This window comes from Leptodactylus fuscus, chromosome 5 (assembly GCF_031893055.1).
Source record: "Leptodactylus fuscus isolate aLepFus1 chromosome 5, aLepFus1.hap2, whole genome shotgun sequence".
Taxonomy (NCBI): domain Eukaryota; kingdom Metazoa; phylum Chordata; class Amphibia; order Anura; family Leptodactylidae; genus Leptodactylus; species Leptodactylus fuscus.
In genome coordinates, this window is record NC_134269.1 from 24,369,742 (window position 1) to 24,389,653 (window position 19,912).

Here is a 19,912-nt window from a genome sequence, read left to right on the forward strand (position 1 = left end):
TCAGTCGTGGCTAGCCGTTTTTGGACCTGATTCTGAGGCGGATTCTGTGTCAAAATCCGGTCCAAAAATCCCTGTGTGAAGCCATCCTAAGTGACTGCTACAATCTCTGGTCACAAGGCTTGTGCCATAAACCACTGAAGATAGTGATTGGCCAAAGCAATGTACGGCACAAGACTACTGGGTATAGGTGTAAGTTGAATTTCTTGGGTCCCAATGCAAAATCTGCAGAATTTTCTCCCTTGGGCATCAGGGTCCAGTGCTACCAATGCACCCCCACACCAATAACCCTGGAACTGGTGCTTGTGATTTGGGCTGCCATCTCGGCATTCAAAAAGTCTGATATCGGTGGGAATCATTGGCACAGGGACCTCCACCGATACCCTCCAAAGGTACTCATGAGCAGAGAATGCTACATATTTTATTGATGGGAGTGGGGAACATGATGGGTGAACCCCAGAATTTAGATATTTACAAAGTTTGTAGGTATATTGTGTAGCATTAGGCCGATCTAGTGTTAAATATAATAGACTGGGGACCTTTTTCCTCTATTATTATAAAAACTCTGTAAAAGTTTTAAGCCTTACAACTATCTAAGCTCAATCTATAAATATTACCATTCCAGCCGCTCTCATATCTCTTTTCTAATTTCAGGTTGTGGCAAACTCACAGGCGTCAGTAACCCAATCACAATACGTGCCTCGGGGTCCAGGTTTGGGTCATGGATGACGGATACGATGGCTCCCAGTGCAGATAATAGGGTGAGTCATCAGATACATGGTCTAAAGCTCAATGTGTTATCTTAACTGCATTTTTCTAATCTGTTAGCTCTAGAAAGCCACGGGCTATGATACTTACTGCAAAATAAGGATCAAGTAACAAGGAGTTATTGTTGTACATGGTGACGATGGCTTCTAGGAACAGAAGGCAGTAAACTGGGTATAAACCATTAAGCCATTATGTTGTCTCGGAGTGGATGTCCAAGGCTCGAGACTTATTGCGTGTTTTTCTCTGTACACTGGTGCAATGTGTAATGCCGAAATAGGTTGTAATCTGTGTGTCTTCTGCTATTTTTTCCCGTAATGACATAAAAACGGCAGCGGTTCTTCATGTCAAGTTACAATTTGCTTTGGCTATTATGCTTTATCGTTATATTAGGACCTAAGACCTTTGGGAGGGTTGCCATGTTTGTGGTAATAGCCATGTAGTGTGTAATCATAGTCTTGGGAGTTACAAAGTAGATGAGGTTGGAAGAAGGTCAATCCATCAAGTCCAACCTATAACCCTACAGTTTTGACCCAGAGGAAGCCAAAAAATACGCCCCATGTGGCCAATGCCAATTCCTTCCCAACTCCAAACCAACTTGTCTTTACCAAACGTCTAATACCCGTAATAGCTAATATTTTACCTTTTTATGAAAGTCGTCCAGGTCCCTCATGAATCCACCACCATGACATATTGTGGCAGTGGGTTCCATAGTCTCACCACAACTCTTAGAGTAATTGTTTGAATACATGTATGTGTTAGGACGTACACAAGAAATACTTAAGAAGATGGGCAAGTTCATAGGTTTTAACAACTCGCGACCCACTTTAGCTTCTACTAGTTCATCGAAAGTTGTCTTGTTAAGGCCAAACCTATCCATATGGATGTCATAGAGAGGGGCTCTACTTGGGATGCTCTTATATGAGATAGAGCACGGGTAAATAAAGACCTGTTATTCAAGCTGAGCTTGGGGGGCTAGGGGGAAACTACGTAGCTGATACTTCTCCCCAAACCCCAAGTATGAGTTGAGATATCTCTTTATTTTGGGAGATTCCAACATAATTTTGTGGTGAGCCAAGAAGAATGTGGAGCTTTATATATTGTACAGTAAATACCTTTTTGGGGGGGAAAAAAAAAGAAAAAAATACCTCTACTTTTTTTTGGGTCACCGTAATAAAAAGGTCAAGTGTAATCTTAACATTTAGGTTATAGGCAAACAATCGTAGAGTCCGTATAGGCCAGGAAAAACAGAATGGACATCACATGAATGACATCAGTTTGTCATCTGTATTTTTGATGGACCAATAAACATTAATGGGGAGTAAAATGGACCTGTTCTATATTTTGAGGCCTGGGTTCACAACCTGTGATAAACATGGTCATGTGCATAGAGCCAATGGAATGAATGGGTCAGTATACTATCCTTATTGATAGATAGCATACAGAAAACCAATATGGCTGTGTGCATGGAGTCTTTAATGCCTGGTGAACTAATCCCTGGGTCAGGGTAGCTATCATTGAAACCAGTGATTAGCCAAGCTGACATTCCCCTTGAGTGGACACTAGAGATGAGCGAACACTAAAATGTTCGGGGTTCGAAATCTGATTCGAACAGCCACACACTGTTCGACTGTTCGAACGGGTTTCGAACCCCATTATAGTCTATAGGGGGAAATGCTCGTTTCAGGGGTAGGCAACATTTGATCAAATTCTACTTACCAAGTCCATGAGTGAGTGTCGGGCAGGATTCTTCTTCCTGCGCAGTGTCCCCACGTCCTCTTCCGGCCTTGAATTCACTCTGCCAGACACTACAAGCGGACATGCGCAGTCGGCTCTACCCAGGCCCGATGCCTGGCAGAGTGAATTCAGAGCCGGAAGACGCCGCGGGGAAGCTGCGCAGGGAAAAGACTTCTAAAGGTAGGAGAAGAACCAGCGTTGATTGGCAATGTATAGCTTTCTGCCAATCAACGCTGTTTCTGCATCGAATCTTAACTTCGAACAGCGAGTGGTACTCGATCAAGTACGAGTATTTCGAATACCGTAGTATTTCATCGAACACCTACTCGATCGAGTACTACTCGCTCATCTCTAGTGGAGACGGGTCTATGGTGCCCAACTGGACCCAGTTATTGCTTCTACTTGCTCATTCTAAGTTCTTTCCCAAAATTTTTTTCCCAATTGGGCAACCCCAAAAGACATATCTTCTTCAGTGTGAGATATAAATGTATATAAATATTCAATGATCTTATGAAGGGAACCAGGGTTACATATTTTTGGATATAGAGAAAAATTTCACCGCAGATACGGTTTAGAAGGACTTTCACAAGGAACCGTCAAAAATATATTCCAATTTCTAAAAGTCAACTACGACATCTGCATTCATGTGTTTTGTATTAATCCACTGCATTCAACTTTCGATATCATGATCCGCCATTACCGGGGAAAGCAAATGTTTTTCATTCCAACCACAATTTATCCCGAGCTTCATTTAGCAGTGAAAATCCAGCAGAGGCAGAACATCCAAGCTGCTTTTACCTAATCTGTTTTATCCCCCATGGAACAAGCCAAGCGCAGCTAATGAAATTAAAGGATTTAGAAGGCGTCTAAGTAGCATGACAGATGAAATGTCTCCATGAATATACCAACCACTGTAGCATGGATGAAAAACATTTACAAAAAAGTAACCTATGGGGGCCTGATAATTCTCAGTCTACCTGAAGCTGAGATCTAAGGCATCACGGCCTACAGTAGACCAGAGGCTTCGGCAATTTTCAAAGTCCATCTCTACAAAGAGGTAAAGTTGAAAAAAGTCTTGTGAACTTTCGGCTGGTAGAAGTATAAAGGGTTGAGTAGGACGAACCATAGAAGCCGACGCTCAGTGGTTGACTTGACAAATGCCAGTTGACAATGCGGTAAGAGTCGAGCTTCACATCAACCACTCATGCTGTTCGAAAGTTGTTAAAAACTACAAAATGGTTATCTTCCTTTATGTCCTGAAAGTTTTCGAGAGGGAACATTTAGAGCGTCGGTCTAATACGCCATTTGGAAACACAATTTGTATTGTGTCTGAACTTAGTCCAAAAGAGTCCTGGTGGGCTTCACGTTGGCTTCAGAACTATTGGCAGGCAGGTCTTTTCTAAAATTATTGACAGCACCTGGGAAGAGCAGTTCATGAAGGTCTAGGAGACTAGAGAAGACCCCGGCTGCTTGGTAAGCTACATACGTAGAAGGAAGCGGTGAGTGGTTCCATTTGTGAAGAGGCTTTTTCTTGAGGATGATTGAACACAAAAGTACGGAGATGTGACCAAAAGGTTTAATAGGAATTTCTTATCTATAGAAGACTACAGGAAGACTTTGCAAATTGATTTTTATTAAAGATATTTAAGTGAATCTAGGGTGGAAGGTTTCAGCAAACTTATGAGAAGGTTAAATCGTTAGAGATTGTGTTAGTCACTTAGACAGTGTTAGTTAGTCACTAACTCGGTAGCAGTAATGGTGCAGACCCAACCAGTCAGAGACAGGGACGCAAAAATAAATAAATAAACCTTCATGTCAGGCACAAAAATGAGCAAAATAAAATACAACCTTAACTTCAGGCAAAACAATAAGAAACAAAATCCTGCTCGTCCGAGCGCTAACTAGACAATAAATACTAACTGTATCTGGGGCTTAAAACCAAAAAGTGCACAATATGTCTCACCAGACTCAGTGGATCAGGACAGACCCAGGCGCCTCATCCCACTCCCAGGATCTGCCCTAAAGTGCGGGCTCTGCAGCCTTTTTTAGCCTAGTAACGAGCCCAGGACCCACACCTAAGGCTGGGGCCTATTCAAGACTTGCCCTGGACCACATATAAGTAAGAAATCTGGGGCAGATATACCGGGATTTCAGCACTCTGCCTGTCACCTTCTCACAATATCAATTTTACTATAAATCCTATAAAATTACATACAAGAAATGTTAAGGGATATTAAAATGAAAATATGTCAATATGTCAACCATATCTGTCTTTGATAAGAGCTATGATCCCTCCTCCTCTTTTCTCCTCATATCTGACACCACTCACCTGACAGTAGAGAGACTATTTGGAATATCAGGCACCAAAATTAACTGCAGGGCTACTTGGGAATGGTAGGGACTAGAGATAACATTTCAACTGCGCTAAAATTAGTGAAGCATCAGCTCCATGAGAGCCTGACAGCAGCAACATCTGTACCAATGTAATAGCAGTACCTTGTAGGGCAACTTCTAAACTTTCCAAAGATGCCTTTCTTACTCTGCCTTGCAGCCCCATTTTTATAAATACCAGTGTTTTATTCTTATGCAAATTAGCTGAAAAGGATTTTAGGAAAATTTCTTCTGCTGGTGTTTCACTCTCTGCTCTAGGTAAACCACTCCTAACAGACATAGTGGCAAAGTGGAAGGTGTCGCTCAAGCAACGGGGAGGAGCTGGGCGGCAGTTAAGGGTGGTTATCTAGAGCAGGGAGTGAATCCCTATCAGGAGAGGATGAAACCTATAAAGCCCTTACCAGTTAAATTAAATAAGAATAAAACACTGATATTCGTGAAAATGGGGCTGCAATGCAGAATAAGAAAGGCATCTTTGGAAAGTGTAACAGTTGCCCTACAATTCTACAAGTGGTCATCACCAAAAGTATAACAGGTAGGGGCATATGCAGGATTTTTTCATAGGGGGGAGGTCACCAGGTGGGAGGGGTATTGGAGCTCCCTGCCCACAGTATAATGCTCTCGTTGATGCCTCCACACAGTATATCATATACTACGTTTCTCTAAATATTATAATGTTCCCTCAGTGACCCTCCACATTTCCCAGCTCACTCCCTACACAGTATTATTCCCTTAGTCCCCGCACAGTACAATGGCCACATACCCTACACAGTGTAATTCCTCCACCACCACACAACATAATACCCCAGATCAGCCCCCACACAGTATCATTACCCCAGCTCCCATACAGTATAACATCCCAGTATAATGGTTGTCACAGTTGCTAGAAGTAATGGTATACACACATGTGTCCACTTGACTGGACTTGTCACTTTCCATATATATCACAGATTGAGCAGCCTTTCTAAAAACATAATTTAGTGATCTGTTATCACAAAGAGATACGCTAGCTATCCCATATGAATCCGTCCCCTAATCCATGGCACATTTTGTTATGTAAACATACCTTATGGTTGGTTGTTTCATGGTATGAGGGCTACTAATGATCATATTGAGAAAAGACTCCATCCTAGGTGGCTACTTTTACCATCTTCTCCGTGCGCTAGCCCTTTATATAGCCACCGATATAAATTTGTAGATCTAGTCATAGTTTTTATTAAACTCAATATAAGTTTTTCTGATTCCAACAATTATTTAATCAAAGATTTCTTCCCATCTGGGGAACTTATATCCTATCTACATGATAGGGGATAACTTGCAAATTGGTGGAATCCAATCGCTTTGACCCCAACAGATCGAGAGTTCGGAATAGATAGGTGGCCACATGGTGGTTGCTACATTTCATTAGTGACACAGGAGATAGCTGAGCATCAGTGGCGTAACTAGGAATGGCGGGGACCCGTGGCAAACTTTTGACATGGACCCCCCCCAACCAACACTGACACCGAAGACCTTGACCGACCCCCTCCTCCGCACTCTATTATGTCCCTTAGTAAGCCCTGCACACAGTATTATGTCCCTTAGTGGCCCCTGCACACAGTATTATGTCCCTTAGTGGCCCCTGCACACAGTAACATGCCCCTTAGTGGCCCCTGCACACAGTATTATGCCCCATAGTGGCCCCTGCACACAGTATTATGTCCCTTAGTGGCCCCTGCACACAGTATTATGTCCCTTAGTGGCCCTGCACATAGTATTATGTCCCTTAGTGGCACCTGCACACAGTATTATCCCCCATAGTGGTCCCTGCACACAGTATTATCCCCCATAGTGGTCCCTGCACCCTGCACACAGTATTATGTCCCTTAGTGGCCCCTGCACACAGTATTATGTCCCTTAGTGGCCCCTGCACACAGTATCATGCCCCTTAGTGGCCCCTGCACACAGTATTATCCCCCATAGTGACCCCTGCACCCAGTATTATTTCCCATAGTGGCCCCTGCACACAGTATTATGTCCCTTAGTGGCCCCTGCACACAGTATTATGCCCCATAGGGGCCCCTGCACACAGTAGTATGCCCCATAGTGGCCCCTGCACACAGTATTATTTCCCATAGTGGCCCTGCACACAGCATTATGTCCCTTAGTGGCCCCTGCACACAGTATTATGCCCCATAGTGGCCCCTGTACACAGTATTATGCCCCATAGTGGCCCCTGCACACAGTATTATTTCCCATAGTGGCCCTGCACACAGCATTATGTCCCTTAGTGGCCCCTGCACACAGTATTATGCCCCATAGTGGCCCCTGTACACAGTATTATGCCCCATAGTGTCCCCTGCACACAGTATTATGTCCATTAGTGGCCCCTGCATACAGTATTATCCCCCATAGTGGCCCCTGAACACAGTATTATCCCCCATAGTGGCCCCTGCACACAGTATTATAGCCCATAGTGGCCACTGCACACAGTATTATCCCCCATAGTAGCTCCTGCACACAGTATTATGCCCCATAGTGGCCCCTGCACACAGTATTATCCCCCATAGTGGCCACTGCACACAGTATTATCCCCCATAGTGGCCCCTGCACACAGTATTATGTCCCATAGTGGACACCCATAAACAATTATTATACTCTGGGGTCTTTTCAGACCCCAGAGTATAATAAGATAATCCTTTAATAGTCCCACCTTGGGGAAATTTCAGCGTGTTACAGCAGCATAGTAATACAGATACAGGATAATACAGAGTAATATGTTACAGACGTAGACACAGATAAGCTGAGAAGAGAAGATATACTAGGAGTCCATGGCAGCTAAGAAAAAACAGAAGAGAAAGAGGAAGACCTCATGGTCATCCTCATAATCATTAGTTCTCTGTGCGGAGAGCTCTTCGTTTGGTCTGATGTAGATTATACAGCCTGGTCGCGGTTGGAAGGAAGGACCTGCGATAGCGCTCCTTCTCACACTTGGGGTGAAGCAGACGGTCGCTTACAGTGCTGCCAAGTCCCATCAGGGTCCCATACATAGGGTGGGATTTGTTCCCCCGCATGGAGGTCACCACAGACAGTATCCTTCTGTCACCCACCACCTGTACTGGGTCCAAGGGGCTCCCCAGGACAGAGCTGGCCCTCCTGATCAGCCTGTCAAGTCTATTTCTGTCCCTGGTTGATATACTGCTTCCCCAGCAGGCCACACCGAAAAAGATGGCTGAGGCAACCACAGAGTTGAAGAAGGCCATAAGAAGTGTCCCCTGGACTCCGAAGGCCCTCAGCCTCCTGAGCAGGTAGAGTCTGCTGTGGCCCTTTCTGTGCAGCGCCTCCAGGTGATCAGCCCAGTCTAGTTTATTATTGAGAAGCACGCCCAGGTACTTATAGGTCCTGACTATCTCAATACATGTTCCTTGGATCTCCACCGGGGTCGGAGCACCTCTCCGTTTACTAAAGTCCACCACCATCTCCTTGGTCTTCCCAGCATTAATCCTGAGCTGGTTCTGCTGGCACCATTCAACAAAATCCCGGTTTAAGTCTCTGTATTCCCTATCATCGCCATCAGTGATAAGGCCGACTATAGCAGAGTCATCGGAGTACTTCTGTAAGTAACAGCTGGATGAGTTGTGCCTGAAGTCAGCAGTGTACAGTGTGAAGAGGAATGGGGCAAGAACTGTACCTTGAGGTGCCCCCGTACTACAGATCACAGTGTCAGACACACAGTCCTGGGCTCTCACATACTGAGGGCGGTTTGTCAGGTAGTCTAGGATCCAGTTGGACAGGTGATGGTCCACACCACCAAGGTTCAGCTTCTCCCTCAGTAGCCCTGGCTGAATGGTGTTGAACGCACTGGAGAAATCAAAGAACATTATTCTCACAGTGTTCCCGGGTTTCTCCAGGTGAGAGAGAGCTCTGTGAAGAAGGTGGATGATGGCGTCATCTACCCCAATGCCTGGCCGGTAGGCAAACTGGAGGGGGTCCAGAGCGGAGCTCACTAGGGGGCGTAGGTGTGTCAGGACCAGTCTCTCTAGGACCTTCATTAGGTGTGATGTCAGTGCTACAGGTCGGTAGTCATTGTAGCCCATCGGGTTGGGTTTCTTTGGGACTGGTACCACACAAGATGTTTTCCACAGTTGAGGTACCACCCCCAGCTTCAGGCTCATATTGTACATGTGCGTTATAATACCACACAGCTGGTCACTGCACATTTTAAGAACTCTTGCGCTTATACCATCAGGTCCCCCCGCTTTGTTCGCTCTAATATTCTTCATTTCCTTACACACCTGATACTCCTGCAGGATCAGATAGTCAGATTGCAGTTGACCGCAGGTCGGTGGGGGTTGGGTCTTGGTGTGTGAGGGGAGGGCGGGTAGCTGACATGCTGGTGGAGGGAGCATTTGCTTGGAGTCGAATCTATTGAAGAATAGATTAAGCTCGTTAAGCCACTTCCTGTCCCCTACTGTTCGGTGCCTTGTCTTTTCCTTGTGTCCTGAAATTGCCTTAAGGCTGTCCCACACCTCAGAGATTCTACCCTCCCCCATCTGTAGCTCCATCTTCCGTCTGTAGTTGGCTTTCCCTTCTCTGATCAATTGTCTCAGCTGTTTCTGAACCGCCCCCAGGCCATCTTTGTCCCCAGACCTAAAAATTCTCTTTTTTTGCTTGAGGAGAGTTTTAATCTCAGAGTTAATCCATGGTTTGTTATTGGAGAAACACCTCACCTTCCTAGTTGGTACCGTGCTGTCCACACAGAAATTAATGTAGTCCGTTATGCAATGTGTGAGTCCCTCAATGTCCTCTGGAAATGAGTCTTGAAACACTTCCCATAAAGTTATATCAAAGCAGTCCCTTAGAGACTCGACACTTCCCTCTGACCAAATCTTCACGGTACGGGTAACCGCCGGTTCTCTGCGCACCAGTGGAATGTATGTGGGTCGCAGATATACCAGGTTGTGATCTGATCTGCCTAGGGGTGGTAGGGCAGATGAGTTATATGCATCCCTTACATTGGCAAAGAGCAAGTCCAGCGTCTTGTTGTCTCTTGTATGGCAGGTTACATACTGTGTGAAGCCTGGTAGAGTGGATGCTGAGACATGGTTGAAGTCTCCAGACACTAGGAGCAGGGCATGGGGGTGAGATGATTGGAGACCCGGGGGAATAAAAACATAAAAACCTCTTTAACTGATAGGAAATGTATATGTATGACAAATCGTGATCTGCTACCCAAAAGAAAGTGAATTTGTCCAAAAAATGTAATATAAGTTTATAGAGCAGGGAGTAAGTTATTTCCATTGAAAGTGACTTATCTTTTATTTATACGGCCATAAGAGATTTCCTAGCACTATACACTTTCCATTCCGCATTCACGCGTTCACCAACATCGCTATTGGGGACGGTCTCTAATCATCCTGCCCACGATCCTGAAGTTCAGCGGCGTAATGGAATTGGACATCGCAAGTATTATTTAATGAATGCGATTGCAGATGGATATTTAGTTAATGAGAAGACTAAATTGCTGTTTTATGGTGAAGAGGAGATTTGCGAAAGAATAACGTATTAGAAGGAAACTATAAAGAGAAAATAATGGCGGCTTTAGGGGAAAACATAGGGCTGTCAATGGAGGGATGCTAATAGATCCAGAGTGGAGGGCGGCGCGGAATTACAGATAGCCTTCATTTGTCTCGAGACCCTATCGGAATACAGGCTGTTTTATGGTAGTCTGGAGATTGGTCTATAGGGCACTTGTGATAAATGTAAAGCCCGAACACAGCTCAAGAATTTATTGATAAGATTATATTATATAGAGGTTATTTAAAGGGATCCTGCCACATTGAACGAACCATCTGCAGTATGTTATAGAGCAGGAGGAGCCGAGCAGATTGATATATAAGAAGGTTGGGAAATCTTCGGGAGTCCAGTGGGTGGTCCTACTCAACGATTGGCAGTTTCATGCCCAAATATGGAAGGTTCACACTAAATAGCTCCACCCACTGGACCCTTAAGCATAAAAAAGCAGAGATTTGCAAGGATAAAGAACTGGTTACACTAAACCCTTTCCCCCTAAATTATATATCAATCTACTCGGCTCTTCTTGCTCTATGATATACTGTCTGCAGATTTAAAAGCATTTTTTAGGCAACGTGCTCCCTTTAAGCAAACCCAATATATTCTACATTCAACTTCAGTCCCCAAATTTATATAGTTCTCATAAATCCAGAATTGAAAGTGATTTTTTTTTTACCATAATGCATCACCAATATACAGTACTGTGCACAAGTTTTAGGCACCTATGGAAAAAATCATGTAATGTAAGAATGTTTCCAAAAAAAACCCTAAAAATTTCTGTTATTTTTTTGTTTTTGTCAATTAATAAAACGTGAAGGGAATGAAGAGAAAAGAAATCTAATTCCCGTGAATATTTTCCATTTCCTTCAGTTCTTCTCGATACACTCGTAGATAGTTTTTTAAGGAACTCCGCGGGGAGTTTGTTCCAAACATCTTTGAGGCGCGCTAGAAATGGAAGAACCTCGTGAGATTTGTTGTAAAGAATATTTGTTAGGTTCAGACTTCAGGTCCGTTTTGGAAGGGATATTATTATACACTCAGGTCTGCTCAAACCCCAGAATATAGTAAGGGGGAGCCCAGGGGAGAAGTCGCAACGTTATAGGTTTAGTCCTTAGACTAAGTATGATAAAAATGATGTTCAAAGCTGGAAATAATACTGTAACCAGCAACTCATATCATGGGAGAACAAGGGCCTAACATAGGGTTTTTGTTTTTTTTCAGGTCCCCATTATCTATCTATCTATCTATCTATCTATCTATCTATCTATCTATCCATCCATCTGTCAATCTCATATCTATCTATCTAATTATCTATCTATGTCATATCTATCTATCTATCTATCCATCCATCCATCCATCTCATATCTCTATCTATGTATCTATCGATCATCTATATAATATGTATCTAATTATCTATCTATCTATCTATCTATCTATCTATCCATCCATCCATCTGTCATTCTCATATCTATCTAATTATCTATCTATGTCATATCTATCTATCTATCTATCTATCTATCTATCTATCTATCTATCTATCTATCCATCCATCCATCCATCTCATATCTCTCTATCTATGTATCTATCGATCATCTATATATATGTATCTAATTATCTATCTATCTATCTACACTCACCGGCCACTTTATTAGGTACACCATGCTAGTAACGGGTTGGACCCCCTTTTGCCTTCAGAACTGCCTCAATTCTTCGTGGCATAGATACAACAAGGTGCTGGAAGCATTCCTCAGAGATTTTGGTCCATATTGACATGATGGCATCACACAGTTGCCGCAGATTTGTCGGCTGCACATCCATGATGCGAATCTCCCGTTCCACCACATCCCAAAGATGCTCTATTGGATTGAGATCTGGTGACTGTGGAGGCCATTGGAGTACAGTGAACTCATTGTCATGTTCAAGAAACCAGTCTGAGATGATTCCAGCTTTATGACATGGCATTGCATTATCCTGCTGAAAGTAGCCATCAGATGTTGGGTACATTGTGGTCATAAAGGGATGGACATGGTCAGCAACAATACTCAGGTAGGCTTTGGCGTTGCAACGATGCTCAATTGGTACCAAGGGGCCCAAAGAGTGCCAAGAAAATATTCCCCACACCATGACACCACCACCACCAGCCTGAACCGTTGATACAAGACAGGATGGATCCATGCTTTCATGTTGTTGACGCCAAATTCTGACCCTACCATCCGAATGTCGCAGCAGAAATCGAGACTCATCAGACCAGGCAACGTTTTTCCAATCTTCAATTGTCCAATTTCGATGAGCTTGTGCAAATTGTAGCCTCAGTTTCCTGTTCTTAGCTGAAAGGAGTGGCACCCGGTGTGGTCTTCTGCTGCTGTAGCCCATCTGCCTCAAAGTTCGACGTACTGTGCATTCAGAGATGCTCTTCTGGCTACCTTGGTTGTAACGGGTGGCTATTTGAGTCACTGTTGCCTTTCTATCAGCTCAAACCAGTCTGGCCATTCTCCTCTGACCTCTGGCATCAACAACGCATTTCCGCCCACAGAACTGCCGCTCACTGGATGTTTTTTCTTTTTCGGACCATTCTCTGTAAACCCTAGAGATGGTTGTGCGTGAAAATCCCAGTAGATCAGCAGTTTCTGAAATACTCAGACCAGCCCTTCTGGACCAACAACCATGCCACATTCAAAGGCACTCAAATCACCTTTCTTCCCCATACTGATGCTCGGTTTGAACTGCAGGAGATTGTCTTGACCATGTCTACATGCCTAAATGCACTGAGTTGCCGCCATGTGATTGGCTGATTAGAAATTAAATGTTAACGAGCAGTTGGACAGGTGTACCTAATAAAGTGGCCGGTGAGTGTATCTATCTATCTATCTATCTATCTATCTATCTATCTCTCTATCTATCTATTGATCTATCTTTCTTCCTATTATCTATCTATCTATCTATCTATCTATCTATCATCTATCTATCTATCTATCTATCTATCTATCTACCTATCTCCTATCTATCTATCTATCTATCTATCTATCTATCTATCTATCTATCTATCTCCTATCTATCTATCTATCTATCTATCTATCTATCTATCTCCTGTCTATCTATCTATCTATCTATCTATCTATCTATCTATCTATCTATCTCCTATCTATCTATCTATCTATCTATCTCCTATCTATCTATCTATCTATCTATCTATCTATCTATCTATCTATCTCCTATCTATCTATCTATCTATCTATCTATCATCTATCTATCTATCTATCTATCTATCTATCTATCTATCTATCATCTCCTATCTATCTCCTATCTATCTATCTCCTGTCTATCTATCTATCTATCTATCTATCTATCTATCTATCTATCTATCTATCTATCTCCTATCTATCTATCTATCTATCTATCTATCTATCTATCTATCTATCTATCTATCTATCTATCTTTCTATCTATCTATCTATCTATCTATCTATCTATCTATCTATCTATCTATCATTTTTCCTGAACTCCCGACTATTTTCCTCTCATTTGGGAATCCATCTCCTTATCTCTCTATAATTATTAGTCATGGTGGATTTATGGGCTTCTACGTTGCGTATGTTTTTCACCTTCGCATCTTAATGGCGAGCTTGACAAAGAGCCCATAGGTGGCCGGCGGCCAGAATGCATTTCAGATACAGTGCGCTTGGGCTGGAGGAGCATAAATTGAAGGTGATTAAAGGAAGATTTCACTATAAATCACAAGGACTATTTTTCACACACGGCTGCAAGGAAAATAGAGACTTATGTCAGATTCTTCATACTGAGAAGGGAAATATGTTCCAACAGAAAAAAAAAATTATATTGTGGAAATGATAATTCTACTGGCTGAACTCTGAGGTTTGTGGGGAATTTTTGGGCCAGCAATGTTTCAGTGCTCAGCCCCTGGGGTTTGGCGTGATTTATGGTATAGCATGATGGTAGAGATATTGGCTTCTTATAATAATGACTTTAATGTGGCCTATGTCGTATATGAGGTGCTCAAACCTGTCTATATTACGACCGCACCATCTGAGCTTTACAACCTGCTCATAAATGGACATCTTAAGATGGTAAACTCCAGTATATAAATGATATCACTGAACCTGCCAGGTGATCTATCTGAGAGCAGGATATGATATCCGCCTTGGAGATAATCTCTGTAATACAGTATATATGTTACAGGTTATATGGTTTGGAGTAGAATTACAAAGCAAATCTTAATAGGACTCCTAGAAAGAGACAGTGAGGGTCCGACTTACTCCGCGAACAGTGATAGAGAACTCCTAGAATCTGTGTGTATTCAGAAGATTCCTTTGATGGGGGAAAAAGTGCACACTGGGGGGGGGGGGGGGGGAGAGCAGTAGGGTTGAGCAATCGGGATCAGAAAAGATTGGATCCCAATTGGCGATCGAGTAAATTTCACTATCGTGATCGGGTTCCGATCCAGCCTAAACAAGATTGGGAATGGAATTCCGATCCCGATTGCTCAACTTACCTGCACAGAACCGCTGCCGCTCCCCGTTGTTCTCGGTCCTCTTCTCTCTCATTCACACACCGGCAGAGCTCTGTACATGCCCACACCTCCTGAGGCTAGTGTTACAGATGCTGAGAGAAGGCGGGATTTGTGTCTTAGGAGAATGTGATGCACTCACGTCTCCCCACTCTATTTCCGCCCACATTCTCCTTAGCCACAACAATCCCCTCCTACTCCCAGCATCAGTAACACTAGCCTAGGGTGGCGGGGGCGAGTACGGCGCTCTGCCGGCGTGTGAATGACAGAGGAGAAGATAGAAAACAACGTTCGGGAGCTCCGAGGAGCGGCAGTGGTTCTGTGAAGTAAGCGGACAGCAAGGGTAACTAAGTAGTCGGCGAATATTTTAATCACTAAACAGCATGGAGTCCAATTTTTGGACTCCATGCTGTGTAGTGAATAGGATCGTTTTTAAAATTTGATTTTTGATCATTAAAAAATCCCATTGACTTGCATTAGGATCGGAATTGGGATTGGGATCGGTTTCAGAAGGAAAATGATCGGAAATCGGATTTTAAAATCGATCCTGAAATCTCAAGATCGGCTCAACCCTAGAGAGCAGACAAAAGGTTGCACCTTGGCCCTCAAGACACTTGTTATGCCACTGATAAGTCATATAACATATGTACAAACAACAGTGAGTGCAGCTCTGGAGTATAATACAGGATGTAACTCAGGATCAGTACAGGATAAGTAATGTAATGTATGTACACAGTGATTGCACCAGCAGAATAGTGAGCGCAGCTCTGGAGTATAATACAGGATGTAACTCAGGATCAGTACAGGATAAGTAATGTAATGTATGTACACAGTGACTGCACCAGCAGAATAGTGAGCGCAGCTCTGGAGTATAATACAGGATGTAACTCAGGATCAGTACAGGATAAGTAATGTAATGTATGTACACAGTGACTGCACCAGCAGAATAGTGAGTGCAGCTCTGGAGTATAATACAGGATGTAACAGTAGGAGATAGATTATGCATTTACAACTTTCCTGTATTTGTTAGGCTATCAATCACCTCCAGATAAAGTGCTCGGGTTTTCAGACACTCAGAAGCTTCTCCTCTGTATTTCCTGACAATAATTGAATACATCGACTATTTCTGACCTCTGGGTTTTAAACAATATCCACAAATTATTGCTTTCATGAAATTGCCAACAATCTGTATATGTATGGCAAGCTCGGGTAATAATTTTGGGATATAAGTAGAGAATTCACAGCGATGCATCATCACACAGCATGAACAAGACTGTTATGGCTAAAGCAATGCTGTCCAAAAAATGAAATAGAAAACTAATGCAATATTCACAATTGCCCAGAAAGGAGAATAGCCCGGGGCCGCGTAGTCTGTGCCATTAGTTAATAGTCTTGTTTAGCTAATATGAAAATACCGTAGGCTGCGGCTCCAACAGATTGGATTTCTGATTTTGTTTTCTGTTCTTCTGTTTCTGTGTTTTCTGCATATGCAAAGCAGTAAGACAGCGATATACTGTATACTCTGCTTGTCTCCATTAGACGTAACAGACCAGATATGACTGCCTTCACAGACAAGGTGCTGAAGCATGTGCTAATTGAATTTGATAACTTCAAGGCATGGTTTGCCAAGTTACAGGATCCAATGCTGAGATGTATTTTTAACCAAAGATATATATTTTTAATTAAAAAAGCAACATCTTTGGTCTACGGGCTGGAATACATGGAAATGAGACTGAGCTTCAATCCCAGGAACTGCCAAGGACTAAAGTGGCACTGTTTTGGAGAAAAAAAGTCTGTAATGTTATTGGTCTGTGACCACTCCCGACGGATACAGGATTCTTATTCTCCCCAGCATGTTCTGTCCCAGATCCTTTGTTCAGTTCAGTAAGCCCCCTTCCCACCTGGTCCTAATGCTAGTTATATTTACATGATGCATGCACATCCTATCTACTTCTTAAAGGGCCATGGGTGCTCCCTGGGTCATTGTTCACCAGTCATCTCATACCCCAGGTTATATACAAGGCACCTTCTTCTAACAAAATTGAGCAATTTTGGGTCCAAGCTTGTGTTCTTCCTACAAAGTTGTTTCCCTGTCTATTTACCTGTCCCCAAACCTGTACCGCATGAATTACTGTAATGCATGAGCATTGCCTGTCCTGACATCGACCTGTCCCCAGACCATGAGTACTGTCTGTCCTGACCTCCACTTGTCTCCAGACCATGAGCACTGCCTGCCCTGACCTTGACCTGTCCTCAGACTATGTGCACTGCCTGTCCTGACCTCAACATGTCCCCAGACCATGAGCACTGCCTGTCCTGACCTTGACCTGTCCTCAGACTATGTGCACTGCCTGTCCTGACCTCAACATGTCCCCAGACCATGAGCACTGCCTGTCCTGACCTCATCCTGTCCCCAGACCATGTGCACTGCCTGTCCTGACCTCAACCTGTCCCCAGACCATGAGCACTTCCTGTCTTGAACTCAACCTGTCCCTAGACCATGCGCACTGCCTGCCCTGACCTTGACCTGTCCTCAGACCATGTGCACTGCCTGTCCTGACCTCAACATGTCCCCAGACCATGAGCACTACCTGTCCTGACCTCAACCTGTCCCTAGACCTTGAGCATCACCTTCCTGACCTTGACCTGTCCCCAGACCATATCTTTGCCTGCTCCATGTGGTGCTCCATGCTGGCATCTCTTGACTCATCTAGGCCAGTCCTAAGGTCATGACTGGTGGTTTCCCTGCAAAGTCCATATCATAAAGGCTGAATAGTATGGGCAACACCCTTAGGAACAGTCCTAAGTCAAATTAGTTCAGAGACAACATGGGTTCACCATCTTCTGCATTTATCAGTCTTTTTAAATGCCAGGGTAGGGGTCATTCTTAGGATAGGGGTTTCAGTTTAATGAGTAATACATTTTATTCCATATTTTTTTTTTTTTTTGTCAAACCAATTGGACTCATAAGATGGTTTTGATCAGGAACACACAAGAACATATTCTCAATGTGTGAACGGTGCCTACTGTAAAAAATGTGACAATTCTATGAACAGGACCACAAAAGTGTTGGGGTTGTGCATGTTATGGCATTTCAAATGTTTTGGGGTGTTTCCCAGTCCTCTGTGTATAGCTTGGGGATAGGTCTCTATGTATACCAATGTATACCATCCTATATTACCTTCCTATATTTCTCCATATAACCACCCTGTGTACATGTATCTCCTCCTAATACTCCACACAGTCTCTATATATTTCCATTTTCCTCATTATTCTGTCCTTACAATTCTTTCTTGAGCTCGGTACAATGTTACAGTCTTCCTCCGCTGACACTTCTCTACTGGCATGTTAGCTGTCATGTATCACCATAAAGAACAGGGACATCATTGATCTCTATAGGGCCCCATACATGTTGTAATACCGCCGGTTTTATACATTAGTGATGTTGACAGCTGTTGAGGATTTGCCAGAGATTATTTAACCCACATGATGGAATTTCCACAAAATTGGAAATGTTCTCATGTTATTTCTAAAATAATCTACAAATTTAAGTCATATATTAAATTTACCATAATCATTGGCCCTATATGAGTAAAAAAATCTGAATTACAGCTCCTACATAGGGAAAAGTTTTTTCCAGGCTATGGAAAAAATGGTTCAATTGTTGTAGTTGCCAACATTCTTGGTGGAAAAATTGTGAAATTTGAGACCCACCTCTGGAACACACCATTAGAGTTGGGAACACCATTTTTGGGAGAGGACATGTTAAGATTGCCAGGGCTGTCACTTTAAAGGTGGGACAAGTATGAACATGGATAAAGCTAATATTATGGGACCTGTTTTGCTTTTGTTCTATCAGAAGGCGCAACTTGGAACTCCCGACACCAATGCAAAATCTGTAACGGGGCCCCTCTTACCATATTCTATCTATAATACTGGTGTCCTCCAATGTTTTAGAGAGTCCTTTGGGCTTCCTTAGACTCTAGGACCCAGTAGTGATGGTTATATTTGCACGCTCTATGGCTACATCCCTGGGGGAAGGGTCCAAGTTTTGGTAATTTTCCAAAAACTACACGTCTTGAGATTCTGCTTTCATACATCTTACCACAAGTGTGCTATGTGCTCACTAATAGAGATGAGCGAATAGTACTCGATCGAGTAGGTATTTGATCGAATACTACGGTATTTGAAATACTCATACTCAATTGAGTACCACTCGCTGTTCAAATGTAAAAGTTCGATGCAGAACCAGCATTGATTGGCCGAATGCTATACAGTTGGCCAATCAATGCTGGTTCTTCTCCTACCTTTAGAAGTCTTCTCCGTGCAGCTTACCCATGGCGTCTTCCGGCTCTTCATTCACTCTGCCAGGCATCGGGCCTGGGCAGAGCCGACTGTGCATGCCCGCACTACAAGCGCACATGCGCAGTCGGCTCTGCCCAGGCCCGATGCCTGGCAGAGTGAATTCAGAGCCGGAAGATGCTGCGGGGACGCTGCAAGGAGAAGACTGCACAGAGGATCCAGCCCGACCCTCACTCGTGGACTTGGTAAGTATAATTTGATCGAACGTTGCCTACCCCTGAAACGAGCATTTTCCCCCCATAGACTATAATAGGGTTCAATATTCGATTCGAGTAGTCGAATATTGAGGGGCTACTCGAAACAAATATCGAACCTCGAACATTTTACTGTTCGCTCATCTCTACTCATTAACACCTAACCCTACTATTATGCAAGGTGCTACATTGAGGGAGTACATTTACGGACAAATAACATGTCATGGCCGTTCGAGACATCATCCATCATACAAAAAACATAGACCTGGTGATCATGTGACTGCAATACCATCTAAAAAGTTTGATACATTGAAAATTGCTCTCCTTGATTTCAGCATAACAATGTATTAAAATTCTTGGAAAATGGTCATTAAAGATAAAAATATGAT

General features: G+C 43.3%; 1 protein-coding gene across 2 annotated transcripts in view; it reads left to right on the forward strand.

Moving 5' to 3' along the window:
* Positions 1-19,912, forward strand: part of OLFM2 (olfactomedin 2) — a 273,626-nt gene that overhangs the window by 240,262 nt on the left and 13,452 nt on the right. For both annotated transcript variants that reach the window (XM_075272628.1, XM_075272629.1), the window contains exon 5: positions 652-758. In XM_075272628.1, coding sequence (XP_075128729.1) covers positions 652-758 — 107 coding nt within the window. The remainder of the gene's footprint in view (positions 1-651; positions 759-19,912) is intronic.